At 37.6% G+C, this 21,303-nt stretch overlaps 1 protein-coding gene across 1 annotated transcript in view; it reads left to right on the forward strand.

The window, feature by feature from the left end:
* The window catches only part of GALNTL6 (polypeptide N-acetylgalactosaminyltransferase like 6), a 1,137,703-nt gene that overhangs the window by 471,679 nt on the left and 644,721 nt on the right, over positions 1-21,303 (forward strand). Inside the window, exon 3 of the mRNA XM_004278676.3 lies at positions 4,408-4,546. Coding sequence (XP_004278724.1) covers positions 4,408-4,546 — 139 coding nt within the window. The remainder of the gene's footprint in view (positions 1-4,407; positions 4,547-21,303) is intronic.

Consider the following 21,303-nt stretch of genomic DNA (forward strand, 5'->3'; position numbering starts at 1 on the left):
TGGTGGATGAGGCTGGATTTTGTCTTTCTGGTGGGAAGGACCACGTCTGGTGGTGTTTTTTTGGGATGTCTGTGAACTTAGTATGATTTTAGGCAGCCTGTCTGCTAATGGGTGGGGTTGTGTTCCTATATTGCTAGTTGTTTGGCATGTGGTGTCCAGCACTGGAGCTTCCTGGTCATTGATTGGAGCTGGGTGTTAGCATTGAGATGGAGATCTCTGGGAGAGCTCTCACCGATTGATATTACATGGAGTCAGGAGGTCTCTGGTTGTCCAGTGTTGTGAACTCGGTTCTCCACCTCAGAGGCTCAGGCCTGACACACGGCCAGAGTATCAAGACCCTGTCAGCCACACAGCTCCGAAGAAAAGGGAGAAAAAAAAAGCAAGGAGGAATAAAAGTAAAATTAAATTAAAAAGTTATTAAAATAAAAAAAGTATTAAAATAAAGTTTAAAAAAGTAATTAAAAAAATGAAGAGAGCAACCACACCAATAAACAAATCCAGCAGTGATAACCAGCATTAAAAAGTAAACTAAGATAAACATAAAACCAGAAACAAATTAGATGCAGAAAGCAAACCCCCAGTCTACTCCCAGTTGCTCCCAAAGTCTACCCCTTCAATTTTGGGATGATTCGTTGTCTATTCAGGTATTCCACACTGCTGGGTACATCAAGTTGATTGTGGAGATTTAATCTGCTCCTGAGGCTGCTGGGAGAGATTTCGCTTTCTCTTCTTTGTTCACACAGCTCCTGGGGTTCAGCTTTGGGTTTCGCCCCACCTCTGTGTGTAGGTCACCTAAGGGCGTCTGTTCTTCACTCAGACAGGATGGGGTTAAAGGAGCAGCTGATTACGGGGCTCTGGCTCACTCAGGCCAGGGGGAGGGAGGGGTACGGGGTGCGGGGTGAGCCTGCGGCGGCAGAGGCCAGCATGATGTTGCACCAGCCTGAGGTGCACTGTGTGTTCTCCCGGGAAAGTTGTCCCTGGATCACAGGACCCTGGCAGTGGCGAGCTGCACAGGCTCCCAGGAGGGGAGGTGTGGTTAGTGACCTGTGCTCGCACATTGGCTTCTTGGTGGCTGCAGCAGCAGCCTTAGCGTCTCATGCCCGTCTCTGGGGTCCGCGCTTTTAGCCGTGGCTCACGCCCGTCTCTGGAGCTCGTTCAGGTGGTGCTCTGGATCCCCTCTCCTCGTGCACCCTGAAACAGTGGTCTCTTGCCTCTTCGGCAGGTCCAGACTTTTTCCCGGACTCCCTCCCGGCTAGCCGTGGCACACTAACCCCCTTCAGGCTGTGTTCACGCCGCCAACCCCAGTCCTCTCCCTGCGCTCCGACCAAAGCCCGAGCCTCAGCTCCCAGCACCGCCCGCCCCGGCGGGTGAGCAGGCAAGCCTCTCGGGGTGGTGAGTGCTGGTCAGCACTGATCCTCTGCGGGATTCTCTGTGCTTTGCCCTCTGCACCCCTGTTGCTGTGCTCTTCTCAGCGGCTCCGAAGCTTCCCCCTCCGCCACCCGCAGTCTCCGCCCACAAAGGGGCTCTTGGGTGTGGAAACCTTTCCTCCTTCACAGCTTCCTCCCACTGGTGCAGGTCCCATCCCCATTCTTTTGTCTCTGTTTTTTCTTTTGCTCTACCCAGGTACGTGGGGAGTTTCTTGCCTTTTGGGAGTTCTGAGGTCTTCTGCCAGCGTCCAGTAGGTGTCCTGTAGGAGTTGTTCCACGTGTAGTTGTATTTCTGGTGTATCTGTGGGGAGGATGGTGATCTCCGCTCTTACTTTTCCGCCATCTTGAAGGTCCTCTCTCAGGGTGTTAGTTTTTATTTTATCTTCCCTTATGCTTTCTTCAGTGCTCTTCCTTTATGTAGATCCAGGTTTCTGACCTATATCATTTACTTCTTTTTAAAGAACTTTTTTAAAAACATTTCTCACAAGGCAGGTCTAATAGGAACAAATTCTGTCAATTTTTGTTTGTCTGAGATGACTTTACTTCTCCTTCAGTTTTGCAGGTTAGTTTCACAGGGTATGGAGTTCTACGTGGGGAGGTTTTTTCTCTCAATTCTTTAACTCTTTCACTCCACTCTCTTCTTGCTTACATGGCTTCTGAAGAGAAGTTGGGTATAATTCTTATCTTTGTTCCTCTGTAGGTAAGGAGTTTTTCCTCTGTTTTCTTTTGAGATTTTTTTCTTTATCTTTGATTTTCTATCGTTTGAAAATGATATGCCTCTGTGTAGTGTTTTGGTAATTTGTCCTGCATTGTGTTCTCTGAGCTTCTTGGATCTGTGGTTTGGGGCCTTGGATTTGTGGTTTCCTCATTTGGGGAAATTTTTCTGTCAATGTTTTTTCAAATAGTCTGTTCCTTCCTCTCTTCTCCTTCTGTTGTTCCCATTATGTATATGTTACATCTTTTGTAGTTATCCCATGCCCTTGGATATTCCGCTCTACTTTCTTAAGTTTTTGTTCTATTTGCTCTTTGAATTTTGAAGATTCTGTGGATAAATCCTCTGGCTCTGAGAATCTTTGCTCATCTGTATCCACTTCTACTCATAAACCCATCAGAAGTATTCTTCATTTCTTTTAAGGTGTTTTTTTATCATCTATTTTTTGGTTCTTTTTTAGGATTTCCATCTCTCTGCTGACCTTGCCCATCTTTTCTTGCACGTTCTCTACTCTTCTGTTAGGACCCTTAGTATATTAACCACAGTGATTTAAAATTCCCAGTCTGATAATTCTTACATCCCTGCTGTGTCTGTTTCTGATGCTTTCTCCATCTCTCCCATCTCTTCAGGTTGTTATTTTGCCTTTTGGCATGCCTTGTGATTTTTTCCTTGATAGCTGGACATGATGAACCAGGTGAAAGAAATTGCTGGAAATAAGCCTTTCATGATGTGGTGTAGAGGTGTGGTGGGAGGGCAGTGCCCACAGTTTCGTGATTAGACCTCAGACTTCTGGTGACCCTGGGCTTCTGAACTGTGAATTTTTCAGCAGTTTCTCAGGATTTTTCTCCGCACTTGGGCAGAATGATTAGAGTCGGCTGGAGTCAGGAATTTCCCTTCTCTTGGGTCATTTCGGCTCTACAGGGTACGCCAGAGCAGGTGGGGCTCTGGTTAACTAGTTTCCCCTGAGGGCAGGCCTTACTGAGAACACCAGGGTGCTCTGACGTATTTCACAATGGTTCCTTCTCTCCTCCTCCTGCCAGGAGCTCAAGAGAATTTTTCTTCAGTACTTACTCTGGGAACTTGGTTGAGCTCCCAGAGATAAATCTCAATAAAATTGGAGCCTCTCTATGACTGGGTCTTCCAGAAGGTTTTTACTTCTCCGACTTGTCTGCTCAGAGCTCCCAGCAATTTGTCAATTATAGTTCAGGTTTTCCTACCCTGGCACTGGTTCCTGGTGTTTGTACTCATGAGCCCCTGCTCTGGTAAGCCTTAGCTCCTGTACTCTGCCGTCTGTCTCTGTTGCCCCGTGTCCTCTCCTCTCTTCTGGATCCAAGAAGAGCTGTTGGTTTTTTCAGTGTGTTCAGCTTTGTACTGGTTGTCAAGACAGAGTGGAAACTTCCAACTCCTTACCTGCAGAACCAGAAAACAGAAGCCTTAAATTAGATTTAAATAAAAGAAACCTACAAAATATTTACAATGTACGTAATTAAGAAAGCTTTAGCAAACATAATATGTAAATTGTTCTTAAAAGAAACTGTTTTTTAAAATCTCCGAACAATCATTTTACAATGTAAGAAATACAAATGATAAGTGTATGAAAAATTAATTTTATTATTAGTCAAGAGAAGGCAAGTGTGTGACTAATATATATTTTTACCAGTAAATTTCAAAATAGTATCTAATGCTTCTGGGGATGTGTGAAAACTATCTACTCACTCTAAAGCTAGTCTGGCAATTTTATTTGTAAAATAAAATTTACACCCCGCCACCACTTCCAAGTATACCTAACTAGGAATATTAAGCAAATATGTTTATTTTAACGTTATTTATAATATGTAAAATTGGAAATAATTTTAAAATATATCTTCAGCAGCATAGTGTAAATTGGGATGCCATGAAATAATATCAACTAGCAGAACTCAGTGAAGTGATGGCTTTTATACAGTTACGTTGGAGAAAATCAAATTATAAGGCAGTATGTATATTAGAATCTGTATACAGATGTTAGCAAACATACACGTAAACTCTTAGCAGTGGTTTTCTCTGAGAGATAAGATTATACTTTTTACTTCTGTGTTGCTTGCTTTTTATCATGAGTGTCTCTCTAAATGAAATAAAATAATATAATAAAATCTTGCTGCTAGAGCTGCTTTTGGAGCATAGTAACAGGCAACTAAAGAAACACATGCATTCGTGTCTTATTATCTGTTCTAGAAGATGAAATGGTTTTTACGCAGACAGTAATCCCTTTTTCTCTTCTCCTGCTAGGGAAAGGTGAACATGGGAAACCTTACCCCCTCACTGAAGAGGACCACGATGAGTCAGCTTACAGGGAAAATGGTTTCAATATTTTTGTCAGCAACAACATTGCTCTAGAGAGGTCCCTGCCAGATATCCGCCACGCAAAGTGAGTGTCAGCTCACCTCTGTGCAGAGCGGTTTTTCTTTTGTCTCTTTTGATTCATATGTTTGATGTATATCATGGTGAGATACACAGTGAAAACCTTTGCCCTATTAATTTTATAGAGCTGTTTATACTCTATAATCATATATATATTTTGGTTTTGGTTTTTTTATTGAAGTATAGTTGATTTACAATGTTGTGTTAGTTTCAGATGTACAGCGAAGTGATTCAGTTATATGTATGTGTATATATGTATATATTGTGTGTGTGTGTGTGTGTGTGTGTGTGTATTCTTTTTCAGATTCTTTTCCCTAAAGAAACTTAATGGTTACCAAAGGGGAAAGGTGGGGGGGCAGATAAATTAGGAGTTTGGGATATATACACTACTATATATAAAATAACTAACCAACATAATCTTAAATACTTTTTATTTAAATTGAAATAACCTTTAAAATTCCAAAAGAGTCACTGTCGACTCTCAAAAACTTAATATCCATTTTCATTATTAAGTTGGCGGTATGATCTCCATTTAAACCGAAGTGCTTTCAGATGACATCTATAACTGCGTTTGATCACGTACATTATGAAGCTCATGTTTTTCTCTGGTAATTAGTGCTGTCAGAACTGTCTACACGTGCATGCCTTCGACCGACTGCATTCTCACCTCGGCCTTATCAGTGCCATTGTTGTTACATTTTCTTAGAAAGTGCCTAACATGAGTGCATCCATAATCTAAAGGTAATGCTTGGTTGCTCAGTTTCCCATCACTTAGGAATTGCTTGTGGCTCGTCAGTTGGCAGTGGGCTCAGTTTTTACTGAATTGTAGCTAAATATTGTAGTCTGAATGGAAACAAGAAGAATATTACCTACAGTTGGCTGAAAGCCTTCTTCTCTCTGTCCACCCCTGTCTAATCCTAACATTGCTTAATGTACTTTTTTTTCTTGTCTGTTATGGTTTTCTTATTAGCATATGCTATGCCAAAAGTATGCCAAGAACATAGAATGTGGGCAGAATTTGAAATTGTGGCGTTGTCATGCATATTTGTTAAATCTATCCAGCTAATAGAGTATATTGACTTTTGCAGTTCATCTTCCTTTAGAATCATTGGTGTGAGAGAAAGAAAATCGGAGAAAATAAAGGGCATAAATGAAACCAGGACTAGAAATCTAATTAAACCAGTAATGTACATTACGTAAATCTCCTTGTGCAAAAATAATTAAACCATTAGGGAAAAACAAATCAGTATATTGTGGTTTGGAGGACTACTTTTTAGTTGCCGTATTGTATCTTTATAAAGTTGTTTGTTTGGTTTTTTTTTTAACATCTTTGTTGGAGTATAATTGCTTTACAATGGTGTGTTAGTTTCTGCTTTACAACAAAATGAATCAGTTATATATACACATACGTTCCCATATCTCTTCCATCTTGCATCTCCCTCCCTCCCACCCTCCCTATCCCACCCCTCTAGGTGGTCACAAAGCACCGAGCTGATCTCCCTGTGCTATGCGGCTGCTTCCCACTAGCTATCTACCTTATGTTTGGTAGTGTATATATGTCCGTGCCTCTCTCTCACTTTGTCACAGCTTACCCTTCCCCCTCCCCATATCCTCAAGTCCATTCTCTACTAGGTCTGTGACTTTATTCCTGTTTTACCCCTAGGTTCTTCATGACATTTTTTTTTTAATTCCATATATATGTGTTAGCATACGGTATTTGTCTCTCTCTTTCTGACTTACTTCACTCTGTATGACAGCCTGTAGGTCTATCCACCTCATTACAAATAGCTCAATTTCGTTTCTTTTTATGGCTGAGTAATATTCCATTGTATATATGTGCAACATCTTCTTTATCCATTCATCCGATGATGGACACTTAGGTTGTTTCCATCTCCGGGCTATATAAATAGAGCTGCATTGAACATTTTGGTACATGACTCTTTTTAAATTATGGTTTTCTCAGGGTATATGCCCAGTAGTGGGATTGCTGGGTCATATGGTAGTTCTATTTGTAGTTTTTTAAGGAACCTCCATACTGTTCTCCATAGTGGCTGTATCAATTTACATTCCCACCAACAGTGCAAGAGGGTTCCCTTTTCTCCACACCCTCTCCAGCATTTATTGTTTCTAGATTTTTTGATGATGGCCATTCTGACTGGTGTGAGATTATATCTCATTGTAGTTTTGATTTGCATTTCTCTAATGATTAGTGATGTTGAGAATACTTTCATGTGTCTGTTGGCAATCTGTATATCTTCTTTGGAGAAATGTCTGTTTAGGTCTTCTGCCCATTTTTGGATTGGGTTGTTTGTTTTTTTGTTATTAAGCTGCATGAGCTGCTTATAAATTTTAGAGATTAATCCTTTGTCAGTTGCTTGATTTGCAAATATTTTCTCCCATTCTGAGGGTTGTCTTTTCGTCTTGTTTATGGTTTCCTTTGCTGTGCAAAAGCTCTGAAGTTTCATTAGGTCCCATTTGTTTATTTTTGTTTTTATTTCCAGTTCTCTAGGAGGTGGGTCAAAAAGGATCTTGCTGTGATTTATGTCATAGAGTGTCCTGCCTATGTTTTCCTCTAAGAGTTTGATAGTTTCTGGCCTTACATTTAGGTCTTTAATCCATTTTGAGCTTATTTTTGTGTATGGTGTTAGGGAATGATCTAATCTCATAGTTCTACATGTACCTGTCCAGTTTTCCCAGCACCACTTATTGAAGAGGCTGTCCTTTCTCCACTGTACATTCCTGCCTCCTTTATCAAAGATAAGGTGACCATATGTGCGTGGGTTTATCTCTGGGCTTTCTATCCTGTTCCATTGATCTATCTTTCTGTATTTGTGCCCGTACCATACTGTCTTGGTTACGGTAGCTTTGTAGTATAGTCTGAAGTCAGGGAGCCTGATTCCTCCAGCTCCATTTTTCGTTCTCAAGATTGCTTTGGCTATTCGGGGTCTTTTGTGTTTCCATACAAATTGTGAAATTTTTTGTTCTAGTTCTGTGAAAAATGCCAGTGGTAGTTTGATAGGGATTTTTAAAATATAAAAAAATTACTGGCTTGCTTCTTAGGTTTTATGTGAATTTGCATTTCCCAATAGTGTTAAGCGAAGAATTAATGTGAAGAAAAAATCCATTTTCCCCTAAGCTGAATGCTTCATATATTGGACTACACCTTCTATCTAGCAAAATTATTCCCATGTCACCTGAAATTATCTACAGTAATTCCCACTACCAAGAACGTTCTAGTTATGAGAAATTTTCATACCTAATTGCACACCCTCAAAGATGCATTAAATTGCATTGTTGGCATAATAAATATGCTCAGAGCATAATTTCCATCCACTCCACCCCGACATCTCTAATCTTTTCATGCGTATTCAAGTGGAAATATTTGCAGATGAAAGCAGTGCAGAAAATCATGGAAGTCAAAAGAAAGCTGATGTTACTGTTCTCCACAGAGAGTATATTTTTAATGCCACTACCACCTTTTGAGAAAAGATATTCTTAGGCAATAATGGAGAAGAAGATGGAAAAATGGAAAGAAAAACATTTTGAAAATTTTATCAGAGCTACTAAATTTATAGTATTGGAGGGTATTTTTCTAAATGTTAGGAAAGAAAAATATGGCTAAAACATGGTGTGTGACCATATTCTTACTTCCTGAGGCTGGGTATGTAATAGGACAGACGCTAGTAAAATGATACCAAGAAGAGAAACAAACAGACGGTCTTAACAGAAGATTGGAGAAGCATGCCAGCAGCATGTTAAGTGTGAGATCCCAGGAATGGTCATTTACTTGGTTAGCCCAGTTTCTGACTCTCAGTAATGCAGGAAGTGGGATGAGATGATGCCTCTGAATTTGTCAGCGTGCCACCTGCAGGAGACCGGAAGCCAAAGAAAGTCTTACAGGGATCCTGCTGTTTAAAGTCCTGTGCTTTTGACCTCGGTTGTGCTTCCCACAATGCAGGCATAGATAATTACAGGAGTGTGTAACTCTGTCCTTCTGATTGTAAAAGCAGCTGGACACAGATTCCAGTGTTATCAATTTAAGGAGGCTGCAGGTAATTGACCATGGCTCATTTATATTGACAGAATCTATGGAAGAGAATGCAAAATGTGTGTGACTTTTATAATCAAACGTAACAGTTCTAAGAAACTTTGCATTTGCAGTCAGCCAATTCCAACTACCGGCTCAGAGTGCCAGGAGAGAGGATGTTATTTTTCTTTGCTTCAGGATTTTGCAGTGGAAAATATCCAGGAATACCATCTTGCAATTTTCCTGAACTTGATCGTTATTCCAAAACACATCATCGTGGTTCTTACTGCACTGTTCTACATGATAGGTGACTCTCTGTGTATATGCCCATGCTCTTTACCTCTTCATATTCTCAAAAATGTTCATGGTTCTAGGTGCTTTGACATGCTTAGTGCACAGTCTAGTCCACTGTGAGGAATATTTAGAACATGGATTACTTCAGAAATCCCAATCCAGAGAGCACTTTTATTTGTCTCACTGCTTACTTCTTCACTAGCATAAAAATGAAGAGCTTTCTTTTGGCTTTGTTATTTCATTGAATCAGTAATAGATTCCCATTAAGTAGGAAGCATAGATAAAGGCAAGTCAGTTGGCATGTGTGCAGTAATTTAAATCTATACAGAACAAGAACATTTTTACTTATATCCTAATAATAAATTTCAGTCTTTTAACTTACATTTTGAATTTCTTGTGTTTTTTTTCCAGTTATTTTTAGCATCCCTTTATCTTGTAAATTACATTTTAGTTTTTCATGCCATCTGTGCTTTGGTCTTGTCAAATTTTCTACCTCTTCTTCCATAGTCATAGCCTGACACTTTTGGTTGACTTTTGTACTTTTTTGCAGAAGTAGCTATATGATGATAGTTTGAATACTCACTGTTTTCTTCAGTTACTCCCTAATTACGTCTATATCCATAGTACCTGGGCTCAATCTCAGAGCACCTGAGTTCAAGCTGTCCTTAGAACATCTTATTTTTCCCGTTTTATCTAATGCAATGTTGATAAGAATTTTACTATGAGAGCTTCTGCATGACAAATGTCCAGTCACTGGATATCTGGCTGGCCTGGTTAGTTTTTCCTCACCTGTATTTTGATTGTGCATTTTCTTTGTATTCAGTCACCCATTGGGATGTCACGCCTTTGTATGCTGTAGAACATCTTATTTTGACTCTAAAACATGTATTTAGAGTACAAAATACATATAAAATAAGGGGGAAGAAAACCATGGAAGGATGACCTGCATAGAAAAGAAATTCTGATAAACTTATGCATGAATATATTGTTAACAAGGGAAAACTAAAGAATAGTTGAGCAAGTATTACTCCCTGGATATGAATACATGTATCAGCAGTTACCACAAGTACTCCCAAACCATGCTAGAATGAATGTGTGTAAGAAGAAATTACATGTATGAAAACAGGAAGTATGTGAGATTAGGACACAGAAGAGTCATGAATAATAGGAGAGTTGAGATCAGCTTTGCAGAGAGTTGAGATCAGCTTTGCCGAGAATTCAGGTAAATGCATCATTGATGTAAGGTTCATTCTTTGCTCTTATAAAAGAATCCAGATACCTGTTCATATGCATCCACATTAATTACGATGCAGTTATAAGGCGGCTGAGTAGCTGGGATAGTTTTGAGTTAAAGTACTTCTACCCTGAATTGTGGCTGTTCGTTTTCATTTAAATGTTCCTTTTCGTTTAACTTATATTCCCAAGATAAGGAAGTTTTAGCTTCATGCCTTGACAACAAACAAGATACTGAATTTTAATAGAAAATTCTGAGAGATCTCATCTTTTGAAAACATTTAGGAGAATTCTGACAACCTCTTGTCATGATAGCATTATGGGATTGCTCTCAGCAGTGTTGCAGATATATCAGATTAATCTATCACAACCCTGCTCGCTGCACAATTTCTAAACCAATGGAGAGATTGTCTCAGAAATGGTTTGAAAGTAAATATTACCTTTATTATTATTATTACTAATTTATTTATTTACTTTTGGCTGCATTGGGTCTTTGTTGCTGCGTGCGGGCTTTCTCTAATTGTGGCGAGCAGGGGCTACTCTTCATTGCGGTGCGCGGGCTTCTCATTGCGGTGGCTTCTCTTGTTGCGGAGCACAGGCTCTAGGAATGTAGGCTTCAGTAGTTGTGGTACATGGGCTCAGTAGTTGTGGCTCGTGGGCTCTAGAGCACAGGCTCAGTAGTTGTGATGTGTGGGCTCAGTAGTTGTGGCGCACGAGCTTTGTTGCTCCACAGCATGTGGGATCTTCCCGGACCAGCGCTCGAACCCGTGTCCCCTGCATTGGCTGGCGGATTCCTAACTACTGCGCCACCAGGGAAGCCCTTACCTTTATCATTGATCAGAGTCTATTGGTGGGCGTGGTTTAGACCTGGGCCAAGCGTGATTTCTAATAGAAGGAGGCGCATTCAGCCTTCCAGTCACAGACATTGCCGAGAAAGGACAAATGTAGAATTTCGGGCATGGAGGGCAGAGGGAGATGTCTGGTCTCTGCACGCAAGTGGGTTCCCGTGCACAAAACTGAAGCAGAAGCTGAGCCAAGCATGATAAACTCTGTAACTCAAACTCAGCAGTCATGTGTCTTTCCTCCTCCTGGAAGGGACGTCTGGGAGGATGGATGGAGAAAGGGTGGGGTGTTAGCATAACAGCTGCCCCTCCACCCAGGACCATCTGTGGAGGGAAGGGACCTCCTCCCTGGATGAATAGGGCACAGTATCTACTTTGTATACAAGGAGAAAGGCAAATTCTCGATATACACAGATTTGGAGTAATTTTTCTTTTTCTATTAGACTCTAAGTCTAATCATGCCTTCCGGAAATTATGTTGAATAATAATTATTAAAAAGTTAACTTTCCTGACTTGGACCGTGACGCTGAACCAGGCAGTTGTCATTCTGATTTTCTACTTACCCACTTTTCTAAGTCAGGGTGCTGACTTTCTTTATGTCTCTCACAGAGTATTAAGATAAATACGATTGGTGTCAGTTCTACCAAATCAGCTGCACCATGATCTATTCAGTTATTTCTTTTTCTTCTGATGATTCTCCTTCTGATTTCCTTCCTTCTTTTGCATTCATATCACGAGGAGATAAAATATAAAGAGATCAAGTGAACTACAATTCAAAAACATAAATTGCAAAAACGATTAAATTTTGGTAGTCAGATTTGAGTTTATTAGGAAAAATAATTATGTGTGTCCAATGTATTTTAATATAATGTAGTGAATGTGATAGGTTGGTATTTATTTTAATTGTGTGTGAAATAGAAAGTGTGATTTAACTGCTCTGACTCTGGGCTATTGAATGTTAGAACTCATCCACAGAAATGTTTGAGGTTAGCCATCCAAAAATGTGCAAGGATTTTCTTAAAATTTCTCAAGTTCAAAGGCTCCTCAAAAGCTGGGGAGGCACTGCCTTCCTTTCATGTTTTCATTATGATTTACTTGTGAATTTGATGAAGTATCTTTTTTTTTTTTTCACAAGTCAATTCTGAAGCAGATTAAGCTAAAGGACTTGTACACTCCAGTCAGGTGGGAATACTGCCCTGGAAGAGTTTGGAAGTGTATCCTTTGAATCAAATGATGCTCTAGCATAGTGTATGTCTCAGTATGACTGAAAAAAGACAAAACAGTTAACTCCTAAGCAGCAGATCGAGGGAGGAACGACCAGGAACAACAGATAGGAAGTAACCTTTCAAAACTGCAGTTGTTTTGAAGAACTGAATAATTATTTGAATAATATTTTTTGAAACCCGGCTTACGCAACCTAGTGTAGCCATTAGTACATTAGTCTGTTTCTAAGGGCCATTAAAGAAAAGCCATGATAGTATAACAACAGAAATGTACACAAGTATCTCTTCCATTGGCTAAAGCCTGAAAGACATGGAAGAGTTTTTACCACTGTAACTAAAGATGTATGCCTGTTGAAAGGAGAATCCTCCAAGGATAGACAACAGTTCAAGAGTTGTCGGACATCTCATCTCTGGAGTGAATGACAGATCATAAAGCAGATTCGTTGAAAGGTAGAATGTGGACAAACACAAGGGCATGGGGGTGTGAAAGAGTAGCGGTGGGAAGTTGTGCGCACACACAAAGCCTTCTAAAAATACCCTAAGTATGTTATATAACTTTCCCAATGTCACCATTGCTGGTAATTGATGTAAGTTTGACTCCAAACCAGGGCTCTCAAACTCCGAAACCTAGTCGCTTATTACTGTGTTATCCTGCTTTAAATCAGGATAAAAATATAAAGGTTGAAATTATAATGAGTTGCGGTGTACTAGCTCGTTAAGATCCAAAAACTGTAATTGCTTTTTAAATTACACAAAGAAACTGGAAAATCAAGTATGAATTAATGATTGATCATTATTGTCATTATTGTCATTCAATATATATATATATATTCAGTCCTGAATATATATATATATATATATATTTGTATTATTACATGTATTTTTAATTTTATGTAATTTTATTACCCCAAGTATATACAGCTCCAAATTGAACGCATCTATTCAAGAGAATAGTAGCTAACTATGAGACTGCATTACAACATCAGTGATAGAGAAAAATCGTAATTAGAGATGTGTTAAACTGCTAGGTTTTCACTAGGCAGTCATCACTGTACACTTTCATGGGATCACTGGGAAATAGCAATGTGCTTTAAACTGAGACAGTTATTTCGGTTGTGTGTGACCTTGGTGGCAAAGTCAGCATCTCCAATCAGTGTGACTGCAAAGCCATCCAAATTTTAAAGTTCCACTGGAAAAGTAAAAATTATTGAGCTCACAGAAAAGCAACTAGTTTTTGGAAGTTTGACATCAAACTAGAAGACCAGAATTGATCATGGAGTCAATCTTATCAGATTATTATTTTTTAACATTTGAATAATCATAGAGTTTTAGTGTTTAGATATGGGAATTTTTCCATAACTGAAAAAAGATGGTGTCTTACACCATAGTCCTATGTTAACATCAGAATTATTAAAATGACGAAAGTCAAAGGCCAAAAGCCATTTATTATGATGGTTATTTCTGTATTGGTCTACTGTTTGGTAATTATATTTAGATCTATAAAAGAAAAAATATAGATACAACAGAGTCTATGTAGATATTCCATGCCTAGTTGTTTGTGTTATCTACTTACAAACTAAGATACTCATATAGAAATTTCATTGTGAAATTTTAAAGTCACACATGCTTGAAGTACTCTCATTGCTTTTTTTCCCATATATAAAGTTTTTTTTTTAAATTTTTATTCTAGTATAGTTGATTTATAATGTTGTGTTAGTAAAACATCAACTCCTCCTTCTAGCCGGAATTGAACCAGTGACCTAAGGATGACTATAATGGGAAATGCTACAGTCCTCTGCTCTACCAGCTGAGCTATCAAAGGGAGTCCTCTCATTTCCTGATTAGCAACTAGATTCCAAAGTTATCTATACTTTTGCACTGTTTCAAATTACTACAATTTATTTATTTTAAAATGCTCTCTTTTGCAAAATTAATCTCATTTACTTTAATAGCAGCCTTCCAGATGATTTTAGCTGTTCTCATAGGACATTGCACATACACAATATTTAGATTTATTCTACTATATTATGAATTGGAAATTTTGGCTGGTGCCTTCCACTGGAACAGTGGCTCCCTGACAATAAGACTTTGGTTTTCTGTGATCTTCAACCCATGACATAATGTTCATCACGTGATTAATATTAAGTGTTAGGTATTGAATAAGTCCAGAAAAACAAACAAAACAAAAGTAACCTCTGGTCAGAATCATGTCTGTTAAATTTCAGAGTATATCCTTTGTAACCATGATAAGGATCAAATAAATAAAACGAAAACCGCACGTTTGAGAAGCTTACGTGATAAGGATCAAATAAATAAAACCGAAAGCGTAAGTTTGAGAAACGCAAATAGATTCGCAATTTTAATTCCTTAAAGAAAATGGAAATTTGACGTATTGATGCATTTTGTTCTGTAAGATTAATATTGCAGTAGGAATTCTAAATTTGTTCCCTCTTCATTATAAATATTTCCACTCATGGAAGTTTAATGAGATAAGAGGTAAGGATTAGTAGTTAAGGTTATTTGTTTAAAAATGTGGGGAAATCTGCCATTTTTGGAAAGCTAACATCATACTTAGTGATGAAAGACTGGATATATTGCCCCTATGATCATGGGGTGAAAGGGATGTCTGGTCTCACTGCTTCTATACAAAATTGTACTGTACAATGTAGTCCAGGCAATTAGGCAAGAAAAAGAAGTAACGGGATCCAAATTGCAAAGGAAGAGTTAAAACTTCTCTATTGGCAGATGACATAATCTTCTATCAATGTATAGAAAACCATAAGGAATCTGCTGAGAAAACTATTAGAACTAATAATGTCAGCAAAGTATTAGAGTATGACATCAGTATATGAAAATCATTTTAGTTTTATACACTTGCAGTGAATAATCTGAAAATACCTCCAAAGAGCTCAATTCACCATAAAATCAAAATGAATAAAATACTTAGGAATAAATTGAACAACAGAGATGTAAAACTTACACTTTGAAAACTACAAAACGCTGTTGAAAGAAATTGCAGAAATGAAGAAACATCCCATGTCTGTGAATCAGAAGAGTTAATATTAACTCAGCAGAACACTCCAAGCAGAGCCACAGATTTGAAGAAATCCCTGTAAGAATCCCAGCTGACTTCACTTTAGAAGTTGACAAGCTTTGGAGAAATGTCCAAAGACGATATACATATTGCCAACAAACACATGAAAGGATGCTCAACATTACTCATCATTAGAGAAATGGAAATCAGAACTACAGTGAGGTATCACCACAAACCTGTCAGAATGGCCATCATCAAAAAATCTACAAACCATAAATGCTGGAGAGGGTGTGGAGAAAAGGGAACCCTCTTGCACTGTTTGTGGGAATGTAGTGATGCAGCCACTATGGAGAACAGTATGGAGGTTCCTTAAAAAACTAAAAATAGAACTACCATATGACCCAGTAATCCCACTACTGGGCATATACCCTGAGAAAACCATAATTCAAAAAGAGTCATGTACCACAATGTTCATTGCAGCACCATTTACAATAGCCAGGACATGGAAGCAACCTAAGTGTCCATCAACAGATGAATGGATAAAGAAGATGTGGCACAGATATACAATGGAATATTACTTATCCATAAAAAGAAATGAAACTGAGATATTTGTAGTGAGGTGGATGGACCTAGAGTCTGTCATACAGAGTAAAGTAAGTAAGAAAGAGAAAAACAAATACCATATGCTAACACATATATATGGAATCTAAAAAAAAAAAAAGGTTCTGAAGAACCTAGGGACAAGACAGGAATAAAGACACAGGCATAGAGAATGGACTTGAGGACACGGGGAGGGGGAAGGTTAAGCTGGGATGAAGTGAGAGAGTGGCATGGACATATATACACTACCAAATGTAAAATAGATAGCTAGTGGGAACAGCCGCATAGCACAGGAAGATCAGCTCTATGCTTTGTGACCACCTAGAGGGGTGGGATAGGGAGGGTGGGAGGGAAACGCAAGATGGAGGGGACATGGGGATATATGTATACGTATAGCTGATTCACTCTGTTATAGAGCAGAAACTAACACACCATTGTAAAGCAATTATACTCGAATAAAGATGTTAAAAAAACAAAAAAAAGTCAACGAGGTGATTCTGAAATTCATATGAAATTGCAAGGGACCCAGAATATCCAAAACAATCTTGAAGAACAACAACAAAATAGGATAACACACACTTCCTGATTTCAAATTTATTACAAGTCAACAGTAATCAATATCGTGTGTTATATGGATAGATATATGGATGAACAGAATATAACAGAGAGTCCAGAAATAGTTCTGTACATCCACGATCTATTGACTTTTTGACAAGGGTGCCAAAACCATTCAATGTGAAAAGAATGATCATCTAAACCAAGGCTCCTGGGACAACCAGGTAGCCACTTGCAAAAGAATGATGTAGGACCCTTACCTCAGACCATAAAAGATGAGCCCAAAATGTATCAATGACCTCAATATAAGAGCTAAAACTGTAAGATTCAGAAGAAAACACAGAAGTAAATCTTCATGACCTATGATTTGAGAAAGGATTCTTAGATACGATACCAAAAGCACAAGGAACAAAAGAAAAAATAGATAAATTGGACTTCATCAAAATTAAAAACTTTTATTCTTCAAAGGACAGAATCAGGAAGGGAAAACGAAACCCAGAGAACTGGAGAAAATATTTGCAAATCATGTATCTGATAAGGGACTTGTATCTAGAATATATAAAGAACTCTTACAATTCAATAACAAAAAGACAACCCCATTGAAGTATGGGCATATGATCTGAATAGTCATTTCTTCAAGGAGGATATGAAAATTGCCAGTAGCTTCATGAAAAATGCTCCACATCATTAGTTATCTGGGAAATACAAATCAAAACCAAACTGAGATACTGCTTAACACCCACTACAATGACTGGAACCGTGAAGTCAGATAATAAATGTTGGTGACAATGTGGAGAATTAGAACGCTTGTACGCTGCTAGTGGGTATGTAAAATGGTGTCAGTGCTTTGGAAGATACTCCAGTAGTTCCTCAAATAATTAAACACAGAGTTACCATATGACCCAGCAGTTCTACTTTTAGGAATACACCCAAGAGAAATGAAAGCATGTCCATACAGAATGTACACATGAATGTTTATAGCAGCATTAGTCACAGTAGTCAAAAGGTGGAGACAACCCAGCTATCCACCAGTAAATCACTGGATAAACAAAATGTGGTATATTCACAAAATGGAAGATTATTCAGTCATGAAAAGGAATAAAATACTTATAAATGCTACATCTTGGATTAACATTGAAAACATTATGCTAAATGAAAAAAACAGGTCCAAAATTCCACGTAATATATGATTTTATTTGCATGAATGTCCAGAAGAGGAAACTCTGAGAAACAGAAAGTAAACAGTGGTCTCTAGGGCTGTGAGTGGATAAAGAACAGGGGCGTTATAACTAAGGCTATGAGATTTCTTTTTAAGTTGATGAATATATTCTAAAATCTGTTGTGCTAATGGTTGCACATATCTGTGGATAAACTAAAAATCAATGAATTGTACACTTTAACTGGTACAACAAATAAATTAGATGGTATGTGAATATCTCCCTAAAGCTGTTTGAAAAAAAGATAAATCACTTTCAGTTTTCTCCTAGTCAAATAATGTTATTTACTTCGTTTTTACCAAATCAAGCGATTAATTACTCCGGTAGACCTTCTCATCTGAATCCATGTAATAAGTATGAATCTCTAGGGTTCTCTAACTGGTGTGTGGTGATAAGTACCTATTATTTTTTTGTGAGATTCAACTGTTTCAGTAACAGAAATACTTATTTTCTGATAAAATTCCATTAGAAATCTGGAACTGCTGCTGTGGAAAGCATTCTTTTTCTTCTCTACAAAAGTGGAGAAGTTGGTTCTTAATATTTAAAAATATTTAGTTCATTATCCTGGCTTAAATTTAATCCCATATGATAAAAACATCACTACTTCCGTATGTGTAAAATGACCCCTATAACTGGTGTTTCCCTCCAGCAATCAGCCCCAACTTCTAATAGATATTGATTTCCTCAGCTTCCACCAGCTCTTCAGAGCCCTAATTTGACTCCAGACACTACAATGCCGCCAACATTTTTCTTGCCCAAGTTACTCATACCTTCCACGTTATATATTCAGCAGCCCAAACTAATTTTTCAGGCCTGTCAAAGGCAAATAAGTTAACCAGTTATCATTGCTTTATCAAACCCAACTGGCATGGCAAGATTAGAACAGAAAAACAGTGTGACTAAAACTAGCCATTGAAAATTGAATAAGCTGACATTAAAACAATTACTATGTAAATTGATGCCTGGAAATGACATACAGATATGCTGTATAGTCTGCTTGTCAGTAGCCAGATGCCAAGGTGACATTTTATTCTGTTACAATTGAGAATGAGACTGAGAGAACTTTAGCTGAACCAAAATGGCTTTGCAAAAAGGCATACAATGGCATAAAGTTAAAAGAAAATAAAGAAGTTTTCTTCCCTTCCTGAACATGAATGATTTCTTTGATAAGATTTAAAAAATTGTGGTTCACTAACAATAATACACTTAGCTATTCTGATAATCTTGTTGGGAAATCTGTTTAAAACAGAACTTCACACGATTGTCTGAATTGTCATCTATCAGGAAAACCATTTTACAAGGATTTTTGATAGGTAATAAATCACTTAATTTGGGGTCTGTCCAAGGTGCTGTAAACTGGCACTTGTAAATGTATCAAAAGGTGGTCAAAAGGTACAAAGAAAAAAACAAAAAAACCTAGTCTGCAATAGCCATGAGGTCAAACACTGTAGTATTTTGAATTGTTTTCCCTCCCACACGTATCCCAGTTAAACTGACTGGAAGTGGGTTGGCACTGTCTTTATCACCATTTCAGAGGATTTTCATGATTATTACAAAATAGAACAAAATCATAAATATTTCAAATGTTGGGCCCTAAAGGAAGCCCAAAATATAACTCCCTCCCTGTTTATTATTATCATTACTATGCAATAACATTTTAGTACATCTAGCATTACATGAAAAATGTCCCAAGTGTTATATGTTTCACATGAAGGATATATGTATGTGCGTGTGTGTGTGTGTGTGTATATAAATCAGTAAGTTGGCTTAATTTACTTACATTTATTGAATCCTACAGTCAGTAATTTCGTAATCAACCTTGTTTTTCGGTGGCACGTGGAATATTTACCCAAATAGGCCTATGTTTATGAATAAACAACTCTCAATAAATTTCAACAGATTGAATAATCCTGAATATGTTCTCTGACCAAATTTAAATTAAATTAAAAATCAATAATAATAATATATGCAGAAAAGTTGCAAATATTTAGAAATTAAATAACACATTTATGAATTACCTACAGGTCAAATGTGAAACTGGAAAAATTAAAAAGTATTTCAAGTGGAATGTTAATGTAACTACATCCCAAAGCTTGTGTATAGGCTTTACGTATAAAGCACTGCTTATAGGAAAATGTATAGGTTTAAATGTTTAAATTAAGTATGAAAATTTTCAAATTAATCATCTAGGTAAATAAGTATACAAAAGGAAATAATAAATCAGTGACTGTCAAAAAGGTTATAATTTCAAAATTTAGAATTTTGAATGGATTAATAAAATTTCTAAATCCCCAGCAATTATCTCTAAGGAAAAACAAAAGAGGGAGAAACTACCAAGTACCACTATCAGTATGAAAGAATCGGTATTATTCAACTTCCAATAGACATTTAAGATATAAAAAAGGGATATTATAAACATCATCATGCAAAAAATTTGACACTTAGGTGAAATATAAAATTTTCTCGACAATTCAATGGAAACTGTCCTAAAATGAAGCAGAAAATCTGAATATCACTATAGCTATCAAATATATGACATCTGGAGCTTCCCTGGTGACACAGTGGTTAGGAATCTGCCTGCCAATACACGGGACACAGGTTCGAGCCCTGGCCTGGGAAGATCCCACATGCTGTGGAGCAACTAAGGCCATAAGCCACAACTACTGAGCCTGTGCTCTAGAGCCCACAAGCCACAGCTACTGAGCCCACGTGCCACAACTACTGAAGCCCGTGCGCCTGGAGCCTGTGCTCTGCAACAAGAGAAGCCACTGCATTGAGAAGCTCACGCACCACAACGAAGAGTAGTCCCCGCTCGCCACAACTAGAGAAAAGCCCACGGGCAACAACGAAGACCCAACGCAGCCAAAAATAAAATAAATAAATTTATTTAAAAAAAATATATGTCACATCTGTAATTAATAGCCTGCCAACAGCATTCTGGTTTCTGGAGAAGAAGGAGTAAACACATGCTACTGTCATCCCACTGAACTCAACTATCAGACCTATACAGATGTATGGTCCAGCTAATTGACAGTGTTGAAAAAAATAGCAATAGGTGGAGGAGGGAAGGACATGAGAATTCAAAATAGCAATAAAATAATGCCGAGTTCTTGAGTTCCTGAAAACATGTTTGACAGTTTAAAACAAAAATACAATATTCCTGATGGTTTTCCTTGTATATAAACATGTAAGACAACTATAGCATAAAAGAGAGGGTGTAAAGGGACCTATATGGTAATAAGATTTGTATATTATATAAAAGTGAAGTGGTACAGTATTAATTTTAAATAGACTTGAAACAGAAAGTATGTATTTTGTAATCCCTAAAGCTACCACTAAAATATTATGCAAAATAACATCAAAATCACAATGGATGCGTTAAAATAGAGTACTAAAAGATGGAAAAATAACCCAAAGAATGTAGAAAAGGGAAAATATAAAATGTAAAGATAAAACAGAAAAAACTCAACCTCAAGACAGCAGAATATATATTCTTCTCAAGTGTGCATGAAACACTCATCAAGTCACGCCATATCCTGGGTCATAAAACAAAGACTACAAGTTTGAAAAGATTGAAATCATACAAAGTATATTCTCTGACCATAATAATAGAATTAAATTAAAAATTAAATGACAGGAAGATAACAGGAATATTGCCATTCAATTGGAAGTAAAAAGCACATTTTTAAGTAATCAATATATCAAAAAGGAAGTTTCAAGGGAAATTAGAAAATATTTT

This window comes from Orcinus orca, chromosome 6 (genome assembly GCF_937001465.1).
Source record: "Orcinus orca chromosome 6, mOrcOrc1.1, whole genome shotgun sequence".
NCBI lineage: Eukaryota > Metazoa > Chordata > Mammalia > Artiodactyla > Delphinidae > Orcinus > Orcinus orca.